General features: G+C 38.3%; 1 protein-coding gene across 2 annotated transcripts; it reads right to left on the bottom strand.

Moving 5' to 3' along the window:
• On the bottom strand, window positions 1-25121 carry LOC135705445 (brain acid soluble protein 1-like). Of its 2 annotated transcripts, none has more exons than XM_065227196.1 (3): window positions 24841-25121; window positions 7561-8482; window positions 1-1476 (listed from the first exon to the last, which is right to left on the bottom strand). In XM_065227196.1, the coding sequence occupies exons 1-3, from the start codon at window positions 24919-24921 to the stop codon at window positions 1418-1420; spliced, it is 1062 nt and encodes a 353-aa protein (XP_065083268.1). In that variant the 5' UTR covers window positions 24922-25121; the 3' UTR covers window positions 1-1417. The 2 variants fall into 2 exon arrangements, with proteins under 2 accessions (XP_065083268.1, XP_065083267.1); XM_065227195.1 differs by having other exon boundaries at window positions 1-1479; window positions 24841-25120.
• Window positions 25122-25372: the final 251 nt, after the last annotated feature.

Raw genomic sequence — 25372 nt, 5'->3', positions numbered from 1 at the left:
TTTGTTTGTCCATATTTCTATATTTATCATCTCTTTCGGTCTCATTCACGACACAATAATAAAATAACCTATACATTAGTTAAAAAGATGTATTTTTTGTATTTTCTCTTATCTTTTTTCTTTGTGTTTTGTTTCATTCGCGTACACCAATGCACAACATATGTACATACATACATACATACGATACGTGGTGCAAACGTGCCTGCCTGTTTGTCTGCCTGTGTATATGTGTGTAGATGTGTATGTTCTCAGGTTCCTGCCAGTTCGAAAAAATATGAAAATCGATTATCATTTTTGTTTGTTTTTCCAAGACTCGCGTGTTTATTTCTCAAACGTTTTTACCATTTTAATAATGTTTTCTTTTTTGTTTTGTTAAATGTATAAATCATATCTCTAAGATGGCAAAAATATTAATCTGAAATTCTTTAAGATCCTTGTTTTCGCCTGAAGAAATTAAATACAGAAAAAAAACTCTTTTTGTGAGGCTAAAAACCGAACTATTTTGCCCCCTGTTTTAACCAGCCGTACTATGGATTCGTTACATCAAGTTCAGGTAGCAAAGATACAGCAGAAATAACTCCAACAAGTTAGATAGTATTTCAGGTGTCATCTTTACTAACCACTACATTACACTGTGGTGGAGGTTGAAGAAATCAGCAAATTAAAAATTCTACATTTAAATTGTTTTCCAGGTCAGAATCTAAGTTGTTTGCGCTTAACATCTATATACTTCACAGTGATCTCTCAATCTGTTCTACTAAATTCTATTTCCTTCCATCTGAACAATAAAACAAAACTGAAAAACGAAACATCAATATTGCCCTAATGCTATCGATCTGTTGCCACATTCCAATGGATCGAATCTGTCTCAGGTGTGTAGAAATCGTACATCTTATTCCGTAATAAGTTTCTTCAATACTCGTGCTGCACTTCTACAAATTGTTTCAAATTTTATAAAATTGTTGAAGAAGGAAATAAAACCATACTTTGAATTCCTACCGCAATGAAAAAAAAAAACAAATACCTACTAAGATAGTGAGCTGGTATAACTACTTCTGGACCCGATTGCATACTTGTTTTGGTCCAAGTATTTGAGGATCCAGCAGCGCAGAAGTAGCATTTTGTATTCCTGACAAAGAGAAGAATTTTAAATGATAGAAATTTTTTTCTGAAATGCACATCTGTTGGACGCTGATGTATGTTGTGGGTTAGAATTCTAACCGTTGATTTCTTCCTTTTGGAACTCTTCTTTGCCAATTGCGGGTGGACTGATCGTATCGAGAAAAGAAGATAGTTGTTCATGAATGATCTCCTAGAACAAGGTAAATTGCGCGAAGGAAATGATGATCAACGTTTTGTATGTGTGTGTGTGTTATCTGTGTAGGTGCAGAAGGAGCACGACTACGCGTCCGGTTCTTTACTGTGCCGCCGCAGTTGGTTCGGCCGTTGTCGTCTCCGATGGTACAATCTTGGGCTCTGCTGAAAGTGGAAACAAGAGTAGAGAGAAGCGGTTAGCCTTGAGTAAAGCGATCCAATGGCACATGACAGTATGGAAATGTTTGTCTGTTGATAGGTTTTTCTGAAGCAGAAAAAAAATCCTAGTGAAATTGATTTTTTTTAATGCATGCCGGATCAGAAGGGCATAACAAAATTATAACTAGTTATTTATTTTAAAAAAAATGTAACAGAACGTGTTATAAACATTGGCTGGTTAGTTGCTAGAATAACAAAAATCATAACAAAAATTCATCTAGTGATAACAAAATTATTACAGACGTTGATATGATTACATCACAATTATTACAAATTTAGATATAATCTATCGCGTTCGAAAATATACATCTATAACAACCGTTGTTATAAATTAGATAAATTTTAAATTGCCGTATTTCTGGCAATGGTAATGTCATTTCTTTTTCACATTTTTCAAATCTAAGTTAAATAATTAATTGCAAATAGAGTTTATTATTTTCGGAATTCATCAACTGTAGGTCATTTTAATTAAATAGGAGTCATTTTCCTAAATTCTTTATCCATAACCTTTAGGAGCTCGACAAGGGTACCCGGGTACGCACAAATTGAAATACTTGCTACTGCGGCCAATTTTGACCGATTTTGAATCTTTTGGCACCAATGGATTCAGAAACTTATCCTCTTTTTGGACATTGCCTACAACCATCCGGAATAGTTTGGTTCCCGGAAATCCGGATTTCCTGTATAATGTTCCAGAACTAAGCATTTTCTTGCCCCTTTCGCTAGAATTTCGAAGAATTTGATATCAAAATATCAGAATCTCCTTCAAGAAACAATTTCAGCTTACTTGAGGATCAGTTTAAGGTTTCTCCCCGTAACGGCCATTCCGGGCAGGTTCTCGTAGGGCCTCTAGAGGCCATAGAAGTGTTTGGGAAGAAACTCCTGCAATATGGGTATCAAAATTGATGAATTTACAGCAGGAGACTGTTTATCAAAATTTTGTGGTCATCCGATGGATTGCCCCGGGACGGCCATTTCGGAGCAGGTTTCCTTAGGGACTCTAGTGGCCATAGAAGTGTTTGGGAAGAGACCCTTATAATATGGGTATCAAAATTGATGAATTTACAGCAGGAGACTGTTTATCAAAATTTTGTGGTCATCCGATGGATGGCGGTTTGCTATTATTTTCCACATATTTTCACTAATACTTTCTCACAAAGCGCAGTAACATTGGTGTATACGTATACGCGTAAGCACACTAGTGCAATACACGTCAGCAATCTCAATGGCATGTGAAGGTTTGTTTACGAAAAGCTTGTAGGCCCTTTTCTTGTGTTACTCTTCAAATATTTTTTTTTTTATTTTTTACCTTTAGCCCGCGTGACGGAATCCATCTTTGACATAAAAAAACGTAAACAAATATTTCTTGTAAAATTGAGTGCTCCCATACTGGTTTGATTGAGTGCAATTTCGCGCCTGTTATGACTGCATTCTTTTTTTTTATCCCCATAGGATTGCAATGATCGGGGTGGATGAGAAAATTTTTCAAGTGACTACGATGTCGGACGGATTAGTCTATGGTGACCAATTAAACACCGGATTCACGATCTTGATTAATCATAATCTTCTTGAAAATCTTTATGGTTTGGAAAAGTTGTTGGAAAAGTTCATACCATAAAATATCTAACTTACTATTCACATTTGTTGACTAATACCTAAATGTAATTTTTTTAATTTTATGACGATAAGTTGCTCAAAATAGCAGCATGTAATTCCGTACCAGAATCCGCCTCCAATTTAATGTCTTTCGATATTTTCGAAGGCGAACACTCCGCAACCTATTATTGCTAGTGATTCTGTCCAATTGTTAGGTATCCAAATTATAGTCATTCGTAAATTTATTATTGAGAATATGGATGAATTATCTATTATTGAAGAACTATTATTTACGATAATTACATGAAATAAACAAAATATAAACTACAAACAAAACGTGACTACTAAAATCTCAAAAAGATATTCTCACATATTTCACGCAACCATGAATCTGAAAACCATTAGACACTATAATGATACTTTGCACATGCTAGACACAAGAAGAGGCCAAAAGGAAAGCGTCCGACACACAAAACCCGTCAAATCCACTCGCAGCCACAATCAACGATTCTACGAATCATAAAACCGCCGACACTCTGCGACAATGCGACACTCTGAAAGCGAAACTGACACCCGCCCCCTAATCTCCTCCCTTATCCAACAAACACAAATCCCCATTACAACATCTAACGAATTCAAAACTCCGAAAATCACTCATCTATAGCAAGGGAGTGGAAGCAACCCTGCATGCAACCAATTTCGCGTCTGTCATGACTGCATTCTATGTCAAAATTGACGCTCGTATATGTCAGTCTCAGAGCACTTAAATTTACATGACTTTTTCGAAGCGTGCAGGTAGTTCTACTCCAGTTGAACGGGATCCGTCCGGACGGGCGCCACAAATTGGCATCTGTCATATCTGCAAAAGTGAATATATCAAGTGTAGCAAGACTAGGAAAATGTGTACTGCCGATACTCGCATAATTGTCCCATCTTTGCTTGATTTCCTATTCATATGGGACAGTTATGCTTTTATGGGCAGTGTAAGTCATGTGCAATCAGCACTGCCAAGAAATTTGCGATAACTGCTATTTTTTTTTCGTTTGCTTTATATGTGCTTGTAATTTTTTAACAATGTTTTATGAGGATTAATAGTCCAGAGAAATGTGAGTTTATGTCTAGCACAGCAGAGACTGCAAAAACGCAATACAACATTATTCCACAACGTTTATGCCCCCAGAGAGATTGAACCCCAGGAAAACTCAAGAAAATAAAAATTGAATGAGTTTTCGTACTAAATTTCTCACCACCACTCGATTATTCATTGGTTCCAAAATGGCCGTTCCATGGAAATTTATTCAGATACAAACAAATTATGAGAAAAGTTTCTTTTTTAAATTTTCAAAAAATAAAGAGCATTCTATCCAAACCACTTCCGGGGACCATCCGTCAGATAGTCACGAAAATATGATGAACAGTCTACTGCTGAAAATTCAGTGGCGTCCCGTAACCTCACTTTTTACCTGTGCACTAACTTTCAAAGCCAGATTTAATGCCATATTCATACTCGAATCGACTGAAAAATACACTTAATCTTCTAGTTTACTCGATATCTATCGATTGCAAGCAATATTTTGATAGTTGTTTATGGTTTGAGAGTTGGTGCACAGGTAGATTGAGGTTAAGGAAACGCCACTGTGAAAATTCAAGAATTTTGATACCCATATTGTAGATACATCCTTCCAAAGAAATTCTATGGCCATTAGAGGCCCTACAGGAACCTACTCCAGAATGACCATTTTTTGGACAATCCATCGGATGGTTACAAATTATGATAAACAGTCTCATGCTGTAAATTCATGAATTTTGTTACCCATATTGCAGGGGAGGGGTTTCTTCCCAAACTCTTCTATGGCCACTAGGGGCCCTACGGGAACCTGCGCCAGAATGGCCATTCCGGGGAGAAACCTTAAACTGGTCCTCAAATAAGCTGAATTTTTTTTAAGGAAATTCTAATACTTTGATATCGATTCCTTGGAAATTCTAGCGAAAATGACAAGAAAATGCTTAGTTCTGGAACATTATACAAGAAATCCGGAAACCAGACTATTCCGGATAACCATTAATAGCAATGTCCAGAAAGAGGATAAGTTTCTGAATCCAATGGTGCCAAAAAAGATTAAGAATCGGTCAAAATTGGCCGCAGTAGCAAGCATTTCAATTTTGTGGGACCCGGGTACCCTTGTCGAGCTCCTAAAGGGTAAAAAATTTCACTACCCCCCCCCCCCTTTCGAAGTCACTGAATTCTGGTTTCCTGTCGTGAAAATAACTTCATAATTTATTAACTTGAAATCTGAAAAGGTACCCGGGTACCCTGTTGATCACATAACGGTTAATCTGCCAAATGCTTAAAGAATGTTGAAATCTGGTTTTACTAGAAAAATTTGAGAAAATGAAAGATCAGATATTTTTCGTAATATTGGACATAAAAGAAATTCTAGGTAAATGTGATTGTTTTTTCATTAAAGAAATTTTCAGGCATATTTCTCTCATAACTTTTCAAAAATTTAGCTTCTAAGTGAAAATGTACCTGGGTTAATATATATTCGGTGAAATGCGATGTTTTTCTTCAGTCGAATATTAGTACAAGACACTGAAGAAGTCTGCACATTGTAAACGAAATACGCGTATCTGTCAAGGATGAACAAATAAGGTAGTGGAATTAAATGGAAATTACTAATCCTTCTCTCTCTCTTTATACAGGTATTCCACTAAGACGCCCAAATTCGTCAGGATTTTTCAAAAGCTCCTAAGTAACAAATGTAAACAAATCGAGTTAATCGATACAAACTATTCTGCCCATAAAAGCATAACTGTCCCGTATGAATAGGAAATCAAGCAAAGATGGACCAGTTATGCGAGTATCGGAAGTATTGCTCTTCTATCATTGTATGTGATACACTACCCGAGCAAAGTCGGTTAACATAATGAAAGCAAATCGATATTAAAATTTGCAGTTTCTATCATAATGAAAACTCATTTTGATTTCAATTGTCGCGACATAAGTCTGATATCATATTGTGATTTCATTATGCAGTCAAAACTTTTTAAATGAAAGCAACTTAACTTGAAGTTCTGCTCTTAACGTCTTGTTTAAAATTTAATTTAAGTTCATCTGTTGTTTAACTAATGATTATTATTTATTTGTTTTGTTTAACACATTTTAGGTCATTCCTGACTTGTCCGGGGTGAGATTTGACTTATTCAACTTTTCAGTCTTTCAGCGTGAGAAGCATGGATGCTAACCATTTATGCCAGGCCCGTATTCAGTTAAACATTATGAATGCAAAAAGAGTAATCAAATTGATTTCATTGAAAGCAGGATTAGTTTTCCGTTTGCTTCAACAGTGTAAAATTTTGCTCTCAATTTTGCTGTGTTAACCGTTAAGTCAACCAAAATGAGATCAACTAGAGTATTCAAAATAAGTTACATCATAACAACAAATTTTGATTTCAATTTGATCTTCAGCTTTGCTCGGGTAAACTCCCATCCAAATTTATTTTCATGATAGGTAAAAATTGGTACAGTTTGAAATCAGGGTTGCTTCCACTCACTTGCTATAAAAAGATGTTTTTCGGAATTATGAAATCATGAAATAGTATAATGCCAATTAGTACTTGTAAGTTACAAGAAGAGGTCATGAAGCATATGTTTGATACATAAAATTTGTCAATATTGCTTCCAGTACGTCACAATCAGCGATTTTACGACTCGTGAGCGCACACTCAGAGTGAACGCTCACGAATCATAAGATCGCCGATTGTGACGCTCTGAAAGCGAAATTGACAGGTTTTATGAGTCATACACATACGTTACACCCTCTTCCTGTTACTTAAAAGTACAACATACCATTATAACATCTACTGATTGCACAATTCCGAAAAACATCTTTTTATAGCAAGTGAGTGGAAGCAACCCTGTTTGAAATGATGGGTACATGGATTGTTACTTCGAACAATTGTACTGCCTAACATGATTGGTGCTCATTTACTAAAAGCGGTGCTTGGAAATCCAATCTTAGGTTAGGTACTCTATTCTGAAATCTGTTAAAGGGAATCCAGTATCATGTAAAACAAAACGTACAATGTAACACTCATTGATTATGTCATTGGGAAAAATCGTCCAATGTGACATGTCCGATGAACGACTAGTCAAAACGTTCTATGTAAAATTGCGATTGAACCGTTTCTACTGAATTTCCAACGTTATTATTCACTGACTACGGTAAAAATAGTATTGCAAAATGTATTTTTTTCTAAACAATTAAAATCATAATCGGTCCAACTTCAACTTCGATTTTCTCAAAATAATTGTGGATATGTTACATTGGTCCGATTGAAAAGTTACGCGAGAATTGACCCGAAAAACAGACAAAAATGTGACCATACTTCTTTTCTAGCTGTTCCGAGCAATTTAAAATCGATACTCACCGGAATTTTCCACCTTCGTTTCCTCCACCGGCGCCGGTGCAACGTCATTGTTCGTCTTTTCCGCCTCTGTGCTGCTAACATCGTTGGCAACTGGGGCCGCCTTTTTGGGCGTAGGCTTTGAATCCACCGGAGCAGCTGGTTTTTCTGCAGCTGGCGTCGAACTGCCGTTACCATCCGTCACGGTTGCTTCTGCCGTGGCAGGTTCGGCTTCCTTTTTCGGTTCTTCAGCGGGAGGGGCAGGTACATCTTCTTCCACTGGCTTGGCGGCAGGTTCCGGTTCTGCAGGTTTCGGTTTTTCCTCGGCGGCGGCCGATTCTGTCGTTGGCTTTTCCGAAGGTGTCGATTCTGCTTTTTTAGCATCTTGACTTTGTTCCTTTGCGGGTTTATCTTCGTCCACGTCCATCTTTTCCGGAGCTGATTTTGCCGGTTTGGACTCGTCCTTAGATGCCTCTTCCTTTTCTGTGCTATTTACAACAACATCAACTTTGTCTTCCTTCTTTTCCGTCTTGTCATGCACATCATTTGCCTCGGCCTTTGATTCTTCTTCCTTCTTGCCATCTGCCTCATCAGTGTTCTCCTCCTCGGCTTCCTCTTCGTCATGCTTCTCTTCATCAGCATCGAGCTTGTCCTTAGCAGAGGGACGTCCACGCTTCTTCGGTGTTTTAGTATCGGTTTCCGGCGACTTCTCCTCATCGTCATCTTCCTTTTTCCCTCGGCCACGCTTGGAAGGAGTGGCTGCCGTACGAGCTTTCTTGGCCGGGGGAGTAGCTGGGGTTGCTGGAGCACTGATTCCACGTGCACTGGCCCGAGTACGCAGCCGCCGTCCACCTTCCTCCGAGGGGTCCATGCCCATGGTCTTTAGTAACTCTTCACTTTCCCTCTGGAATGCATCGTTCTTACGCTTCGATGGCGTACGCTTGGTCTAAAAATAAAGAAAGAACAACGGACAACGACATTAGCAAGAGTTCTCGGTAACTTAATTCCCGCTTCTTTCGAGCGGATACTGAGGCTGCCACGAATCAAAACAATCCCGACAACGGAAAACGTGTAAAAGGATAATAACTGAAAGCATAAGTTTAAACACGTTTACGGAGGGCTGAGTGTGCGGGCATTATTTTTGTTATTAGTTGGTGTTGGGTGAGTATGCGCGGAACTGTACACCAATACTTCTCCTGATGGCACATTACCTCACTGCGTACGTACGTTGGTGTTGCCCTACAGTCGAAATGAAAACCAGACCATCATCATCGGTTCTTTGCTAGTAAACGCGTTTGTGTCGGCTCTACTCAAAAGAAGTCGAACTGGACAGTCAAGCGTGTAGAAGAGTCTCAGAACTGACCAGTGGGCACTAAAAATCGTCAGAAACAACGCAGAGGGTGTGGCGTGGAGTCGAAGGAGAGGCGGGTGCGATGCGAATCAATCCATACATATGTGTAGGTAAATTCGGAAGCTTATACGATGTGCAGTGATAATAGAATAAACCGAATTTACCAATACATGTGTGCAGTACTGTAAACTTTTCCCTCGTTTTTTAGAAGGAAGAGCTCCAAGCCGGTTCATGATGAATAAATTAAAGTTCATAGCAAGCTAGATAAAGGAAGCCGGAGATGGCTAAATTATCGAAATCGGGCAGATTCGATTCAAATGCAACATTTATTTGTTGGATTCGAACACGTTCTGCCGGTTGTGGGATCTAACCTTCTTATCTCAGTAGGAAACAAGCATAATATTCATACCTGTTCGCTAATTATTTCTGCAGATGCCTCTTATAAGTCATTAGCATCAAAATTAACAGTCAGATTGAGCGAAAACTGAAAGGAATTGTGCTTGTTATCCGACTGCTTCGAAAGCTTTTTGCATTAGTGCATAACTAAAACAGCACAGTTACATTAGGTCCACAAAATTTCAAGCCGGTTGTGGAATCATGTTGCAATTTATGCATGTATGTAGCTGTGACCGACTTCAGTATGGAGGTACATGGTGAACTGAAATTGAACTGTGTAATATTTATGCAATCGACTCCGCCAGTTCTGTCTCGAACCGCAAGCGCTATCACCGTCACGATGCGATTGTTGCAATGTAAGTGAAACCAGGGTTGCTTCCACTCATTTCGCTTTAAATTTGATTTTCGGAATTCAGAATGAGCGCTCACTAATCTTAAAATCGCTGATTGTGACTCTGAAAGCGACATTGACAGGTTGTATGTGTCAAACCCATATCGCACAACCTCTTCTTGTAGCTGACAAGTACAAAGTATCATTACATCTAAATTAGATAGAGCTGGAATTAGGGCGTAACAGCTTTTGTAAACAATGACTTCCCTCGATGATTTCTCGGAAATCATGGCTCTCCCTGGCAAATCGACATCACCATCGAGTAGAGGAAGACTTCTCCTACTCGATGGATATGTTGGTTTGTGTAGGCGTGCCTTGAATTTCGAGAAATCAACAATTGAAGCCATTGTTCACGAAGGCTGTTACGCCCTAATTCCAGCTCTATCTAGTAATGATTTCATAATTCCGAAAAATAATTTTATAGCATAGTGAGTGGAAGCAACCTTGAGTGAAAGTCCTCCACTACTAAAGCGCAACGCACGCCTCCGAGAATGGCTTGGCTGTTGCTGTACCGTCATCAAACCTGGAGTAGGACTAGGTATGAAGTAATAGTTATAGAAAACGATGATAAGTATAATAGTCAATACTCCAAGTCACACTGTAATGTATGGGTCGTAAGTACAGGTGGATTGGAAACAGAGAAGATGAAAAACAACGATTATCGGCAAGACTACTTCACTTATTGTTTTAGTGTAATCACTTTAACACTCTTGGGTTATTCGTGACATGTTCGGCGATGAGATTTGAACAAATTCGTGATTGGCAAAAAGTCCAAATAGGCATAACAGTCCCATATGGATTTTTTGTCAGAAATGAGTGATTAATTAGAATCGACTGTAAACTACCGGCGTTCTACATTGTGCAAAAATAGGTTGTCCCATCCACAAGAGCATGTGGAGAAATCAACAGCGTTTTTCTCGGCTTCCTGTTTTTCCAGATGGGACTGATAGGCTTTTATGGCCAGTATGGATGTTAACCACTACTTCAAATATAAGCTCGCACATTAAACGAGTGATTCCCTTCCGTGCCGGATCATAAATAGGGAAAGTGCACCAGTATTGGCCATAGATTCCTATTTTAGCCACACCTCAGAAAACCGATTAGATTACAATAGTCGTGCATTTTGTTGTTGACATGTTTATGCACACCGATGAATATGATATGTACCAACCACCCCCCGAGCATCTAGACAGCTCCAGTGTAATGCTAATGTACCCCGAAAATTCTGGTACTCTGGTTCTGTCAAATCGAATAATGGTGGAGTAAATTTACAATTGGTCTTATTTTTTTATCAACTTTTTTTTTCCCGGTTTTAAGTTTTTTGTTTTTTTTTTTAACTTTTTATAAAAACATTGATATTTTTTCTAATAGTCTTCCAATCGACTCAGCATGACGGGATCGGAAAATGTCTGTCTATTTATGTGTGTGAGAGAGCGCGTAAGACAATTTTCTTATATGTATTTCTCGGCAACCACTCTACCGAATTGAACGCAACAACAACCAAATGAAAGCTACCATGATTCTATAGAATGTTAATAGACTTTCAATCGATTAACTGGTTCCGGACATATGGAACAAGACCCTAAAATCCGGGAACTAAGTGATGTTTGTCGGCAACCACATAACCGAAATAAACGAAACCCTTTAGTCGGGTTACTGCCCAGTGCCCACATAGGAAATAACCATAAAAAGTGCTTAAAAACCTGTGCAGGTTCCGAACTATGTGTCATATGGTTAAACCATTTGGGTTATGGTTCGTGTATGGAACATTTTTATTAGGGTGGTGCTTTCGGGGTAATTTTTAAAAAGAATATCAGAATTTACAGAAATAAGAAGTGCCAGATCACACCACTGGTGGATTAATAAAGTAATACGTCTCACTCAAAATTTATTCTTGGTTTGCTTTCGAAGTCCACATGAAGTGAAACAAAAACATGTTTTCTGATGTGAAAAAAGTTGTGCCACCAACTTTGGCTGACCCCATTGTTTACGTACGGTGGAGACATCTACAATTTGCAAGTGGGTACGTGAAACTAAGGTTTTCTGTCTAGATGCTCGGGGGGTGGTACCAACAAACTGAAAGCAACTGAACATCTCAAAATTGTAAACAACGTGAAATGGCCAATAAAGGAATCTGGTCAATACTGGAGCGTATCCCCTAGTACAATATCGTGTAGCTAACTGTATGAATCGTTTATTTTTCACGTTCATCCACAGACTCTACCCCGTTTGGCATAATGCGTTCGCCATAAAAGTATGAAAGAACAGCTTATGGTCATAAGAACGAAAAATGCCCAATACTCCCTCCTTTTTATTATCCCGTTGAAGTACAGCGCAAATGGTAAAATATCCATTTGTTAAGTCAAATCTTTCCACGTTTATGCTAGATGGGTTAGAGCCATCTAGTTTTTTGTTCTTTCCTACTTTTCTATTCAGAAATCTAGTGGTGGCACCTTAGGCTAGAACAAGAGTTGATTGATCCTTTTTAGACTAGATACTTCCAACGACAAAGACCAATTATTTCACAGGCCATTGGCAAAATCTTATCGTAGTTTGACTACTACAAGGTCCTAGGGCTTATCTGGATCTTTACCTTGTTGGAAAGATGCACACTAGTATTGCCAGGTCAGTGATAATGCGGTCTAAAAGCACCGACGATCGCATTTGAAAACGTTTTGTTCTGAACTGACAGTGTATAGCAGGGTTACTTCCACTCACTTGCTATAAAAAAATGTTTTTCGGAATTATGAAATCATGAAATAGTATAATGCTTATTAGTACTTGTATGTTACAAGAAGAGGTCATGAAGTATATGTTTGACACATAAAGTCTTTGACTATATGTTTTAGTATTACTTCTACGTGAAGTCAACGATTTACATAGTTGAAGATGCTAAGTTCAAATAACAGACTGTAGTGGTAATTTTTATACGATAGATGGAGTAGATGAAAGCATAGAGTTGATAGTTCCGTTAGAGTACGGTAGTGTGAAAATTGCATATAGATAGTAGAATAGTGAGCTAGGACAACTTTTAAGGAAGGTACAAATCGGTTTTTTCATCTCTCTTTACCAAACTCCCCCTTTGGAGAGGGGTGGTGAGGGGTGTCTCCCCCTCACCACCACTAGCAAAAAGAGATGAAAACCGACCCGCTCAAGTACCAACTGTGTGTTTGAAACAGTTCTACCGATTTTTTACCGCACTTCAGTTCCAGAACAACATGTGAAAAGGGCATACAAGCTTTTTGTAAACAAACCTTTGTAGGCCCTTTTCTCACCAACTGAGGGTCGCCCACGCAAACCAGCAATATCATCGGGAAGGGGAAAGTGTCCCCTAATCAGTGATGTTAAAGGTTTGCGTTGGTGTCATATGGGTGGCGAGAAAAAGGCATAAGAAGGTTTGTTTACAAAAAGCTTGTATGCCCTTTTCACATGTTGTTCTGGAGTTGTTATTCGAAGGAAGGCATCCAGTCGTAGGTTTGGAAATTGCAACTATTATTTACCCAGGGCTCTACATTTTCGAAGCTCTAAAATGAACTCGAGTTTTGTTTCTCTCATCAGGGTGGCCAGTGAATTTTCATTTTGAAATTCCCGGTTTTTTCCCGGTTTAAATCTTAAAAAATTCCCGGTTGTTAATATTCAGCAAAAAAAACGAAATTGAACGCATTTTTAAGAACGTGCTGAAAGGAATTTACTGAAAGGATAAATCTGATTTAAGAAGATTCCCAAGAACGTGGGGCTTTAAATTTGTGTAGAGTCTGAAATTAGAACTTTTTTCTTTTCAAAATCTGTGATTAATAATAACCTTCGTAATGCAAGATTTGAAAAAAAAATAATTAAAATGTGAGATTACGAAAAAAAAAATCAAGATCACAGATTTGATATGCCCCTAAGGGTTATAACAAATTACAGAACAATCTATAGAATCTAGTGGACAAACTCTGGAGTTTTTAGTAAAATTTAAAAGAATTCAAAGTGTTGATTTCAAACAAATATTGAGATGGATTCCCACACAGCTTTCGAAGGATTAATTGATTGATTTATCTCTATTAAGGAGGCTTTCAGCCTGAGGCTGGTTCGCCTCCAAAGAGCTTTCGAAGGAGAAGTTCTGAGCAGAATACCAGAATTATTCTGACATGAAATCCTTAGAAATTTTTAGATGAATTTGGAGGGATTTCTGTGGGGAAGAATGCATGTTTTAAATTAAATTTTGAGGTAATTTTAGAAGATTTAAAAAGGAGTTGTGAAAAACAAAACTTTGCGGAAAATTCCTACGTGATTCTGAGGAGATTTGTATAGGGATCGTGAGAAAAATGACAGATGAATTTTTAGAAGTATTCCAAGAGAATTATGATCAGAATTCAACAAGAAACAGAGTTCTAAGAATGTTCTGGAAATAATTTCAACCCTAGAGCGAAAGATTCATCACAGAACTCCAACAAAATTGATTGCAAAAAAAATTGCTGATAATTAGAAAGAAATTCTTTAAAATACTCCCATCTAAATAAAAATTTCGAAAGAGTTCTGCTGTTTAGAATAGAGTTAAAAGATTTTCAAAGGAATCGAAATCTCCAGATAGGCTCAAGAGAATAGGCCTTCTTAATGCACTACCAATGTAGAGTGCGCCAAGCGAATTCGAGAGGAAACGTCAGCCAAACCATTTGTTTACATCAGAATGAGGATTTTGCACAACGCAAATTAGAGCATTTTTCATTCAACATCTTGCCCATTTCCATCAGTAATTGCCATATTTTACGATTTTTCACAGATCTGAACTGATTTGCACTTGAACTATTCACATACAAATCCAGAATGTAATAACCACTAAGGCACTTCCATTTTTCTCACCAAAAATATTCTTGGACACTTGCGGAATCCTTGCAAAAACGATACAGAATCAAATTTTTAAGCTTTAAATCAAGTTTTGGAGCATCTCAGATGAATCAATTTATCAGGAAAAGTAAAAAAAAAGTGTTCCGCTTCCTATGCCTCACGACAAACATTTCTGCTCACAACACTTTTTTTGACGTTCTCCTATTCACATCGATCGTTTAGTTTCTATTAAAAATGCGTATTTTAAGAAGGATTCCAATTAAATTATTAGAAGGGGTTGCAAGGAAATTCCAAAAAGAATTCACTGGTATTTATTACGCGGGGTGTTTTCTGGCTTATTTCAGAACAATTTCAAAATAATTCAGTGCACAATTCCAAGTTAATTCTGGAATTCATATCGTGGGAATCTAGAGCAACGAAAAAATTAAACCCTGCAAAAGAATAATTCAGTTTCGGTTTTTACAAATTTTTGTTTCCAAAGTCCAGCATCTTCAATATTTTCTTTTAAGGACCAAGCACTTTACATCTAAAATTGAAACGACAAATATCAATTTGCAATATTGCTGAGAGATTAAATTCTAAAAACAATAAGATGGGAACTGAAGAAAATTATGCAGCAAATAGAGCAAGACATTCATTTGGTAAAGGAATACTCTGTTTTAATGGTTTATTCTGAAATTCTGGTGTTAAAATTTGTTCCTATGGTATAGTTAGTTTATTTTTCCCGGTTCTCTCACCGAATTCCCGGGTTTTTTCCCGGATTTCCCGGTTACTTTTCAAATTCTCGGAGATTTCCCGGTATTCCCGGTTTTCCCGGTTTGCTGGCCACCCTGTCTCATACAAACGTGTTCAACGCTTCATTTCTACAACGCCTAGCTAGACTATCAGCAAGAAAATAACAATGAAAAAGAAGCACGCTTAGAAGGAAACGCTGGCTGTGGATCTTCTCGTCATTGCTTTGCTCATCGCTTTCAATGTAAGTAACGTCGATTTTCTAGTTAAACGAAACCTCATTATGGCTTTCAATCCCCTTTCAAGAACTCTCTATCACCGCTCTTTCAATTTGTTTAAAATGCGTTATGTCCCGTTTTCGTTAAATTTTGACGTTGAATAACGTCTTTCGGCAACATACGGGGGTACAACATTGAAAACAGTCATTTTGGATGCGTTACGAAAAATTAAAAGATTTTGAACGATAATAACTCAACCATCTCTCGATAGTCGTGAGTTTAAATACATTCTGAGCGGATCAGCAATATTTTAGGTAAAAAAGGTGTTTTTCAAAGGATGATTTTAACGCACTGTTCGGAATTTGAATCCGGTAAATCGCGCGATGATCGAGACGTTTCCGTCGGATAAGATTATTTTGCGGCCGAGTGTCTAGGAAGCTATGGAAACCGAAATGGCTCTTGATTTTGTTTTATGCCCTTATAGTATAAACCACCATCGCACTTCGTGAGTTGCCCCAATAGAACCCTTGCTTTTGGTTTGAATCAGTACAAATTCGTTCTATTATATATAAAAAAAGAAGTATACATATTCATTTTCTTCCGAACTAAATAAACCACCATCACACTTTGTGAGTGGCCCCAACAGTATCCTTGCCGTTGGTCTAAATCGGGTCAAATCGGTTCTAATAATTATTTTATATTCAATCAAGTAAACCACCATCACACTTTGTGAGTGGCCCCAACAGCATCCTTGGTGTTGGTTTAAATCGGTTCAAACCGCTTATAATTAAGTGGCCCCAACAGTATCCTTATTGTTGGTTTAAATCGGTATACACACATCTAATAATGATCTACATCTCTAGACAGCCGGCTGTTTAGAGCATAAATCGAAAACACTTATAAATAACTACACAAAACAAAAGATCGCATCACTTATCAAGGTGAATCCTGATCCAACGAACCTAACCCACTAACAAAACCTCCTTCCTGTGACTTTTGTGGGATGCAGAGGTAAACACGGTCCCAAAACAACAAAAGTCACACACTAACATTCCTTCCCTCTCCCACCTGATTGCAAGGACGTGGCCGGTGACGTTATTGATCTTTAAAGGTAGGAGTCACTGGAACATGTACACTGAGAATGGCAGGTTACTCCCAAGCCCCATTCAGTTGATTCTTTGTACAATTTCACTGGTTCAGATCAATCACGGAGTGCAACTATCGATACGTGCAGTCAGACTAAGCTAAGCTAAGCTAAGATAATAACTCAACCATCTCTCGATAGATTTACGAGATAAAGGCATCAATGTATTGGAAATATTTCTAGCAATTTGCTGAATATTTCAAAACTATTGATTTCATTCAACTATTGAAAAATGGTTAAAAGTAAACCATTGTCTAAAGATGGTGAAAATCGATTGATTTTTTTATATTCTTATACTTTCTCTAACCGAGACATCAGATGCGAGTATCTGACACCTCTGATATTTTCTGTTCTACTATATAAGCGTCCAACAAGGTCGCCCGTTCCATCATTGTCTATCCGATCGTCGACCCAGCAGCAGAGCAGCAGAGCAGCAGTAGGTACCAGAGCAGCGGAAGCAGAGCAACGGCAGCAGAGCAGCGGCAGCAGAGCCTGGGGGCGAAAGGGCAACTACGCCGAGTGCGTTGGTGCCAGTGCTCCGGTATACTGGGCCACCGTCATGGAATGCCCAGCTGCTGCAGTTCTCAGTCGGTCGTATTCACCGTCTGCTCCGCAAGGGCAACTACGCCGAGCGCGTTGGAAAAATGGTTCTTTTCAGGGCCACAACATTATCAAGAAAGAGTTTAACGTACGTATGCGAGTATCTGACACCTCTGATATTTTCTGTTCTACTATATAAGCGTCCAACAAGGTCGCCCGTTCCATCATTGTCAACAACATCAGCCCAACAAAACGGCCCATTTCAGGGCCACCAAACTTTCGCAAGAGTTATTAAGGAATATTCCTAAAATATAATATACACAATTAAGTACAACACATAACAGACGTTATCCAACGCCAACCCTGCGATCGTATCTAGTATACAACCCTTCCAACTTTTTTTAACATACATCAAACATATTACGTGTAATCTTCAAGTGTTTTCACGTGAGAAATGCTTTAAATATGTATTTTCATTTTCCGTTATATACGTCATGAAACCTCTGTTGATGCGTTTCATGAAAGAGAAAACTATCAAAGTCGAGCGCTCTCTTGCTCATCCTTTTCACCGAAGCTTGAAAGGAAGACCAATGGAGCGACGGGAGAAAGAGAGACAAGCGATTGAACATTTGTTTATGCACGCCGACTGAGGTGCTAGAATGCTGCGAAACTGTTCGACTTTAACAGAAAAGCAGTCTCTTCGTCGCATCGATTTGGTCGATTGAAGCTGATATTGTGACGCTCTGGTCTGCGGATAGAATCTCGGGAACCAATTGAGTTGTCAAATAGCGGAACCAATCGAGCAAAAAACGACCAACAACAGAAAAGAGCACGTCAACTATTGCGAACAAAACTTCGGAAACCTTTTTCTCGTGACTCAAGGCTTGCCTACGCAAACTAACACCATCTTTGTTACCGGTAATTTGCGTTCGATTGGCGAGGAAAGAATAATCAACGTTTTGTTTATAAAAGTTCATTGTACCTTTTCAATTGTTGGTCTAAAATATATTGAATTGGTTCCGCTTTATGATACACTCAAAAAATTCCACACGTCATCATCATGTGTCTCACACTTAGTTTTGCGCATATTGTGAAACACATCCATTTCATGTGTGAATTTTATGCTATGAACCATGCCCGAACACTATGGATTTGAATTGTGACACACTTGGATTCTATGTGCCTCATATGGTGATATCAATAGCTTTGCACATCATAGTTCAATATTCTACAATATTCTACTTTATCGACTTCTACTTTACCGACTCTAAAAATGAATCGACAAATATATAAACAAAACTGCCCAAGGCCAGATCTGTCACATATCTATTTAATGGATCTGATTTGGGATTCGATCATGGACTGTTGGGGTGTGCTGCTGCTGGAGTCTTCGTTCGATCTCACTGTGCCACGGTTGTTCTCATATATGAGGCGGGTTGATAGGATAAAGTCACAACTCTTGTTTTCGATGTTTACCTTTCTGAGCAAGCAATTCACATCGTATTGAAATGCAAAACACTTTAAATCCATCTGTTTTGAACAGTAGTGTGATTCAATGTGCAATACACTTGAATAGATAGTGAAAGATTTTCAACATTTCAAAGTTTGAAACACTAGAAATTAACGTGTATAACACATTGAACCAAGGTGAAATACACTTAAAGTAAATGTGATTATGCATTTAAAAAATCAAGTGTTTAAACACTTCAATCAATCGTGTGGAATTTTTTGAGTGTAGATCGAAATTCTATTCAGAAAACGAAGCTCTTTTACACACTTAGATTTTTTGCCGAGATTGGCACCACCGAGCAGACTCGGCATTTATTTTTTACTGAGATCTCAGCAAAATTTATGTTTGTTAGCGGAGCGCTTGGCAAATTTCCCGTTTGTTAACTTAATCTCGGCAAATTTTTCACTGAGATCCAGCAAAAAAGATTCCCGAGCTGCTCGGTGGTGCCCATCTCGGCAAAAAAAAATCGAAGTGTGTAGATAATGCATAAATTCCGAAACTTAACAGCTCATTTCTAACCTACATTTCCTCAAACAGTAACCATTTTTTTTTTGCTAGATTTTTTAGAAACAAACCGAGGATGGCAACTCTATCTAAGATGCAGAGAAGAGTTTGTTTTGCTGTCGTGAGATGTATGAGCGACAAATACAGGGTGGCCAGTGAATTTTAATTTTGAAATTCCCGGTTTTTTCGCGGTTTTCCTGGTTTAAATCTTAAAAAATTCCCGGTTGTTAATATTGAACAAAAAAACCAAATTGAACGCATTTTTAAGAACGCTCTGAAAGGAGTTTACTGAAAGGACAAAAAATGTGATTTAAGAAGATTCCCAAGATTCTGGGGCTTTAAAATTTGAGTAGTGTCTGAAACTAGAACTTTTTTTACAAAATTTGTGATTAATAACAATCTTGGTGATGCAAGATTTGGAGTAAAAATAATTAAAATGTGAGATTTTGAAAAAATTTCAAGATCACAGATATGAAAAATTAAATAAATATCATACTTATGAGTCGTGGAGTCATAATTGTCACGCTCTGAGACTTGGAAGCATTTTAAGGGTTATAACAAATTACATAACAATCTATAGAATCTAGCGGACAAACCCTGGAATTTTTAGTACATTTTAAAAGAATTCAAAGTGTTGATTTCAAAGAAATATTGACACACACTTTTCGAAGGAAAAGTTTTGAGCAGATTTCCAGAATTATTCTAACATGAAAACCCTAGTAATTGTTAGATGAATTTTGAAGGATTTCTGTGGAGAAGAATGCAAATTGTAAATTAAATTGTTAGATAATTTTAGAAGATTTAAAAAGGAGTTGTCAAAAACAAAACATTGCGAAAATTTTCTAAATTTCTAAATAAAATTTCGAAAGATTTCTGCTGTTTTGAATAGAGTTAAAAGAAATTTTTGAAAATATTTTCAAAGGAATCAAAGTCTCCGGATAGGTTTAAGGGAATTCTAAGAAGGGATTGCAAGGAAATTCCAAAAAAAATTCAACGGCAATTATTACGCGGAGTGTCTTCTGGTTTATTTCAGAACAATTTCAAGATAATTCAGAACAGAATTCCAATTTATTTCTGGAATTCATGTCATGAGAATTTTGAACAACGAAAAATTAAACCCCCGGAAAAGAATAATTCAGTTTCGGTTTTTACAAATATTTGTTTCGAAAGTCCAGCATCTTCAATATTTTCTTTTATGGACCATGCACTTTACATCTGAAATTGAGACGACAAAAATCAATTTTCAATATTGCTGAGTGATTAAATTCTAAAAACAATAACACGGGAAACTTACGAAAATTATGCAGCAAATAGAGCAAGACATTCATTTGACAAAGGATAACACTGTCTTAATGATTTATTCTGAAATTCTGGTGTAAAAATGTGTTCCTATGGTATGGTTAATTTATTTTCCCGGTTCTCTCACCGAATTCCCGGGCTTTTCCCGGTTTTCACGGTTACTTTTCAAATTCCCGGATATTTCCCGGTATTCCCGGTTTTCCCGGTTTGCTGGCCACCCTGCAAATACTATAAATGAACGAAAACCCAAATGGTTTGGATGATAACCCAAACACGTCGTTAACCATACAAATTTTATTAGGGTAGATAGGTAAAAGAATGATAAAGATTTTGAAGATTTCCTGCAAAAAGTTGGAACGCGATGCGAGTGGATCGATTTATTTAGATGCTTGAAATGAAAAATAAAAAAAAAAAAAGCTGGCGTGAGATGGTTCGAGCATATATGATTGAGATTTAGATGTGTTGACTCCCTCGAAACAAACCTTTTTTACTAAGTTGAATCAGTGGCGGTGCCCTATCCTCAATCTACCTGTTCAACAACTCTCTAATATAGCCGCTATATTCATAGTCTGGCGGATAGAATTTCGATCTCGGCGCCACCGGGATGTTCTGAGGCATAACATCTCTGATCACGCCTTCCTTCGGAAGGGAAGTAAAGCCGTGGGTCCCCGGTTCATGAGTTGATGGATCGATAGGTAGGGTCCAGGTGTGGGAGCTGCCTCCCTGGCGTCGGTAGCATTGGTGCTCAGCACGGAAAACAAACCAAGGAAGAATTTCGATCCTTCAAAAAGCGGAACCAATTCAATATATTGTAGACCAACAATTGAAAAGGTCCTATCAACTTTTATAATCAAAACGTTGATTATTCTTTCCTTGTCAATCGAACGCAAATTACCGGCATCTTCGAATAGGGGAAACTTTACTAAACCCAAAGATGTTGGTAATTTTCGTAGGCGAGCCTTGAGTCACAAATAAACGGTTTCCGAAGTTTTGTTCGCAATAGCTGATGTGCTCTTTTCTGTTTCTGTCGTGATTTGCTCGATTGGTTCCGCTTTATGACAGCTCAATTTGTTCCCGAGATTCTATCCGCCAGACTATGAATATAGCGACTATACTCTCAAAACGTAAACAAACAAAACAATATTGGTTCAAATGGATACAAATCAGTCAAACCCTGTGTCCTTTGAAACTGATTGGAATGTAAACATGACCCTAAATAACGTTTTCAAAGTTGTTGAGCAGGTAAAAAGTAAAGTTACGCGACGCCAATGAGTTGGATTTAGATTCATATCGCGAATAAGTTATTCGAATGAATTTCGGGATGTGAAAGATTAAACATACGAATACAGACAAGCAGACATAACACTCGCAAGTTGTTCATCGAACACGCATTTAACGGTCAATTTAAAAGTATCTTAGTTGGTAGTACCTCCACATGCGGCGCGCATAGTCAATTCCTTTGCGTTTGACGTTTACACACTACCGCCATCTGTTCAGCGTACTACCCACCACAGTGGACTCAGCAGATGGCGGTAATGTTTTAGCGACGATGTTTTACAGTGAGAAACATTCAATGTGTTATGTCTGTTTGTCTGTGATATAAATTTAATATGAAATCTCGCGTAACATTTGAATAGGGCCTATGTCCAAAATGTAAACAAACCGATTTTTGATACCATTCTGTAGCACTGGTAATTAGCTACCAGTCGTATAGGAATGTTCCGCATTATCGATAAAAATCATTAAAAATAACTTGATTTTAAAAACGGCCGATCCACCAAGTTTTTCCAATCATTCATGCTAAAACGGCCTAACCTCGGGCCTAACATATATTTTTTTTCGTTCGATGAGGTTCCATTCATAAGCCTAGCGACGTAGAAGGGCCGATGATTGAAAAATTTCAAATCAAAGCTAAGCCCTACTGCTTGAGGCAGGGCCGATGATTTATTTGACGTTAAGAAAAGGCTTAGCAAAGGGCCTACAATTCATGATGACAAGCACAACGGCTTAACAAAAAGGGCCTAACCATTTAAAGATTCACAAAAAGGCTTATTACTGTGATATTAAATTTTTATCGATTTTCATGTATTTTTGAAAACGTTTCGCATGTTTTGGATGTTGTGTACTGAGATATAGTTACTATTGTTATTGTGAACAATATAAATGCCTAAAATACTTCAATCTATTTATATAGGAATTAAATACTGGCGGAAAAATTTACAATTCATTTTCTGAACTGTTTACATTTTGGACATAGGCCCTTTTCAAATGTTACGCGAGAAATCTTGGCCGTCTTGTAGTCTGACTAAATTTTGACTAATTTATTACAAGCAATTGTTTATTGTTTACAAGTTTTGCTCGATTTAACGTGACATAATTAATGCATGGGCCCTAATAAATTTTAAAAACCAGTATCTTTGAAGTGTCTTGAGATATTGGCCTAGATTCCGTAGAAATTCTTATATGAGTTCTCTAAAAATGATTATAGGAACAACCTTGAAACTCTCCAAAGTATTCCTTTGAAATTTGCCCCAAACTTCTTTCAAATGCTCCTAAGAGTACTTTTGGAATTATCCTCAGAATTCTTTTCAGAATTCCCTTTGAATTCCTCTTCTCTTCTAATGCTACTTTATAAGTGCCTTGGAGTTCACTTTCAGTTCTTCTTACAAATACCTGAGAAAAATCTCTTCAAAATTATTTTGTTGTCTTAGTCAGCATTGCCTTCCCGCATAAACGCGAACCATAACTTGACCTTACCGAAAATGATTAAAAAATGGTTATAATCCCTGCTAAACTACTGAAATGGTTATGGAACTTTACATGAACGTTTGTGTGATTAAGGCTCTTTGGAAGTTGACCTTACAAATAATGGGTTGTTAAGAACCATTACCATTCAAAATAGTTGTTTTCTCCATACATTTTCGGACTATATGAGAACCTTTATACTTATGATTTGATAACTTTAATGGTAATGGTTATGGTAACCAGTAAGGTCCATTAATGGTTTTGTATTATCGGTCAACTTTACGTGGAATTTCCTGAATACTCCACATTTGTTTGCCGGTTTCCCTGAAAATTCCAGGTGTTTCCAGGTAAAACAAAATTTCATGAAGATTCTAGAACATTCAGGATTTCCCAGATAGTAGACACCCTCCTGTTGTTGCTACACACAACGTTATCGATTTTAAATTAGATCTTAATCGGCTTCTTAAAAGTTGCAGCCTCAAGCGACCATCAGTTTCAACTGTAAAACTTCTGGTACATTTCTTCAAAAGCCCTGTAGCTTGAGGTATCATAAAAAAGAAGTTTCATAATGAAACTTAAGATGTGATGATCGAAGATTAACAAATAAACAGCTACACATGCGTTTCAGTGATTATGTTCTATTCATCTCCACTAGGTACTGGAGATTTCACCTGACGCTGTGTAGCAACTTAACGTTTAACTAATCTATACTTCCTGATAGATTCTAACGTGTTTTAGAACAAATTTTCCCTTCTGTCCAGTCTTTGTTTGCTCAAGTGACCTCCAAAGCGGCACTCGATAAACAAACACGAATAATAATAAATTCTGATAGTGTTCGCGCCCTACACGCTTAAAAATAGAAGATAACTGACTCTGTTGTTATGTCACACACCTTTGCACAAACACGCACGCACTGATCTGTCCGTTACGTCGCGCGAGTTCAAATCAGTCCAACACACTCTCACACTACTACTCACGCACACCACCATAGGTAAGCAAGTCCCAAGTTTTCTGCGCCGCTACATCACGATGACCGTCATTAGCCAGCATGATAAGTGCAATTCATGCAAACAATAGATTATCGCACAGTGCCTCCCAAGACCCCAAGCCTTGCACGCCCACTAATTCCAACCACAATAATTCGCGCCTTGCCTACTCTTCGTTCGGATCGATGATTAGCATCGCGTCATTCGAAAATTTTCTTCATTTTTACACGCATCCATTCACACACACACACTCACCCGCCATCCGTTGCTCGCTCGCTTGATGGCACCAACACCACCGTATGCGCACTTTACCGTCGAAAATCGTTCCCAAGGCAAGAGGGAAAAATGGAAGCGAAACTAGCGCTACTGCAGCAAAAACCATTCTGGGGGAAAATGCTTCAAGGGAACCTTCCATCATCGATCGCTTCTACGGGGACTACACCAACAATCCGATTCTCGCCACGACGCACTATTTCCTGAATGAACGGGAAAAAAAAAACCACGCCAAATCTTGCTCACGCACATTCCTGCTGGCCCCTTCCGGGAAGCGAAGCGCAAAAAGAAGGTTCCCTTTTTCATCATTTTTTCGCCTCCCGCTCGAAATCCCAACCAAGCGCGATGACGATATCGAAAAAATCCACTACCGTGCGCTACTTACCGGCGTTTTCACTTCAGCTTCCGCCGGGGCTGGTGCAGCCGCTGCTGGGGCCACTGACTCCGTAGTAATCGAATCCGACATCCTTCTGTTCCGATGAAATCCTTTAGCTGACGCTTTCACAATTGGAGAGTTCCGTGTATTTCGGATCCGCGCTTTGCACCAGGGTCAAAATAACATAAAACGTATCGCGAACGCGCTCTTTGTAGGCTACCACCAAAATCTCGCGCACACACCGTCGTCGTCGTACAGTTTGTTCTCTGTGGCGAGGCAGTCGAACGAAAAAGCAAACTCAACCCCAAAAGCAGACCAAACTCTTCTGACTTTGGCGGGTCTGGATGCTGGCTCTCGCTCACGCTCGCACGATTTTGACGAAACGTTATTGGTGTCCTACTTACTCGTTCGATGACCGGGCCAGGTCATTTCAGTGAGATAGAGCGAGAAAGAGATTGGCAAACAAGATGCGCACACCAAGCCGGGAGAATCTTAACGAAAGTTTGACGAACAAAATGGACGTCGTGCCCGCGCCAAAGCG

The sequence above is a fragment of the Ochlerotatus camptorhynchus genome, unplaced genomic scaffold (genome assembly GCF_037179485.1).
Source record: "Ochlerotatus camptorhynchus isolate MF236.1 unplaced genomic scaffold, CSIRO-AGI_Acam_v1.1 ptg000267l, whole genome shotgun sequence".
Classification (NCBI taxonomy): Eukaryota; Metazoa; Arthropoda; class Insecta; order Diptera; family Culicidae; genus Ochlerotatus; species Ochlerotatus camptorhynchus.
Note: the sequence above shows the minus strand (reverse complement) of the source record. Positions and strands in the feature narration are given on the sequence as shown.

What these genes read in the sequence shown, in the direction of transcription:
- LOC135705445 (XM_065227195.1), bottom strand. Translation starts at nt 24,921, where the DNA reads ATGTCGGATTCGATTACTACGGAGTCAGTGGCCCCAGCAGCGGCTGCA. An exon ending in AAGCTGAAGTGAAAACGCCG is followed by an intron (nt 8,483 to 24,840) that starts GTAAGTAGCGCA and finishes CTTTATTTTTAG; the next exon opens with ACCAAGCGTACGCCATCGAA. An exon ending in AACGAAGGTGGAAAATTCCG is followed by an intron (nt 1,480 to 7,560) that starts GTGAGTATCGAT and finishes TTCCACTTTCAG; the next exon opens with CAGAGCCCAAGATTGTACCA.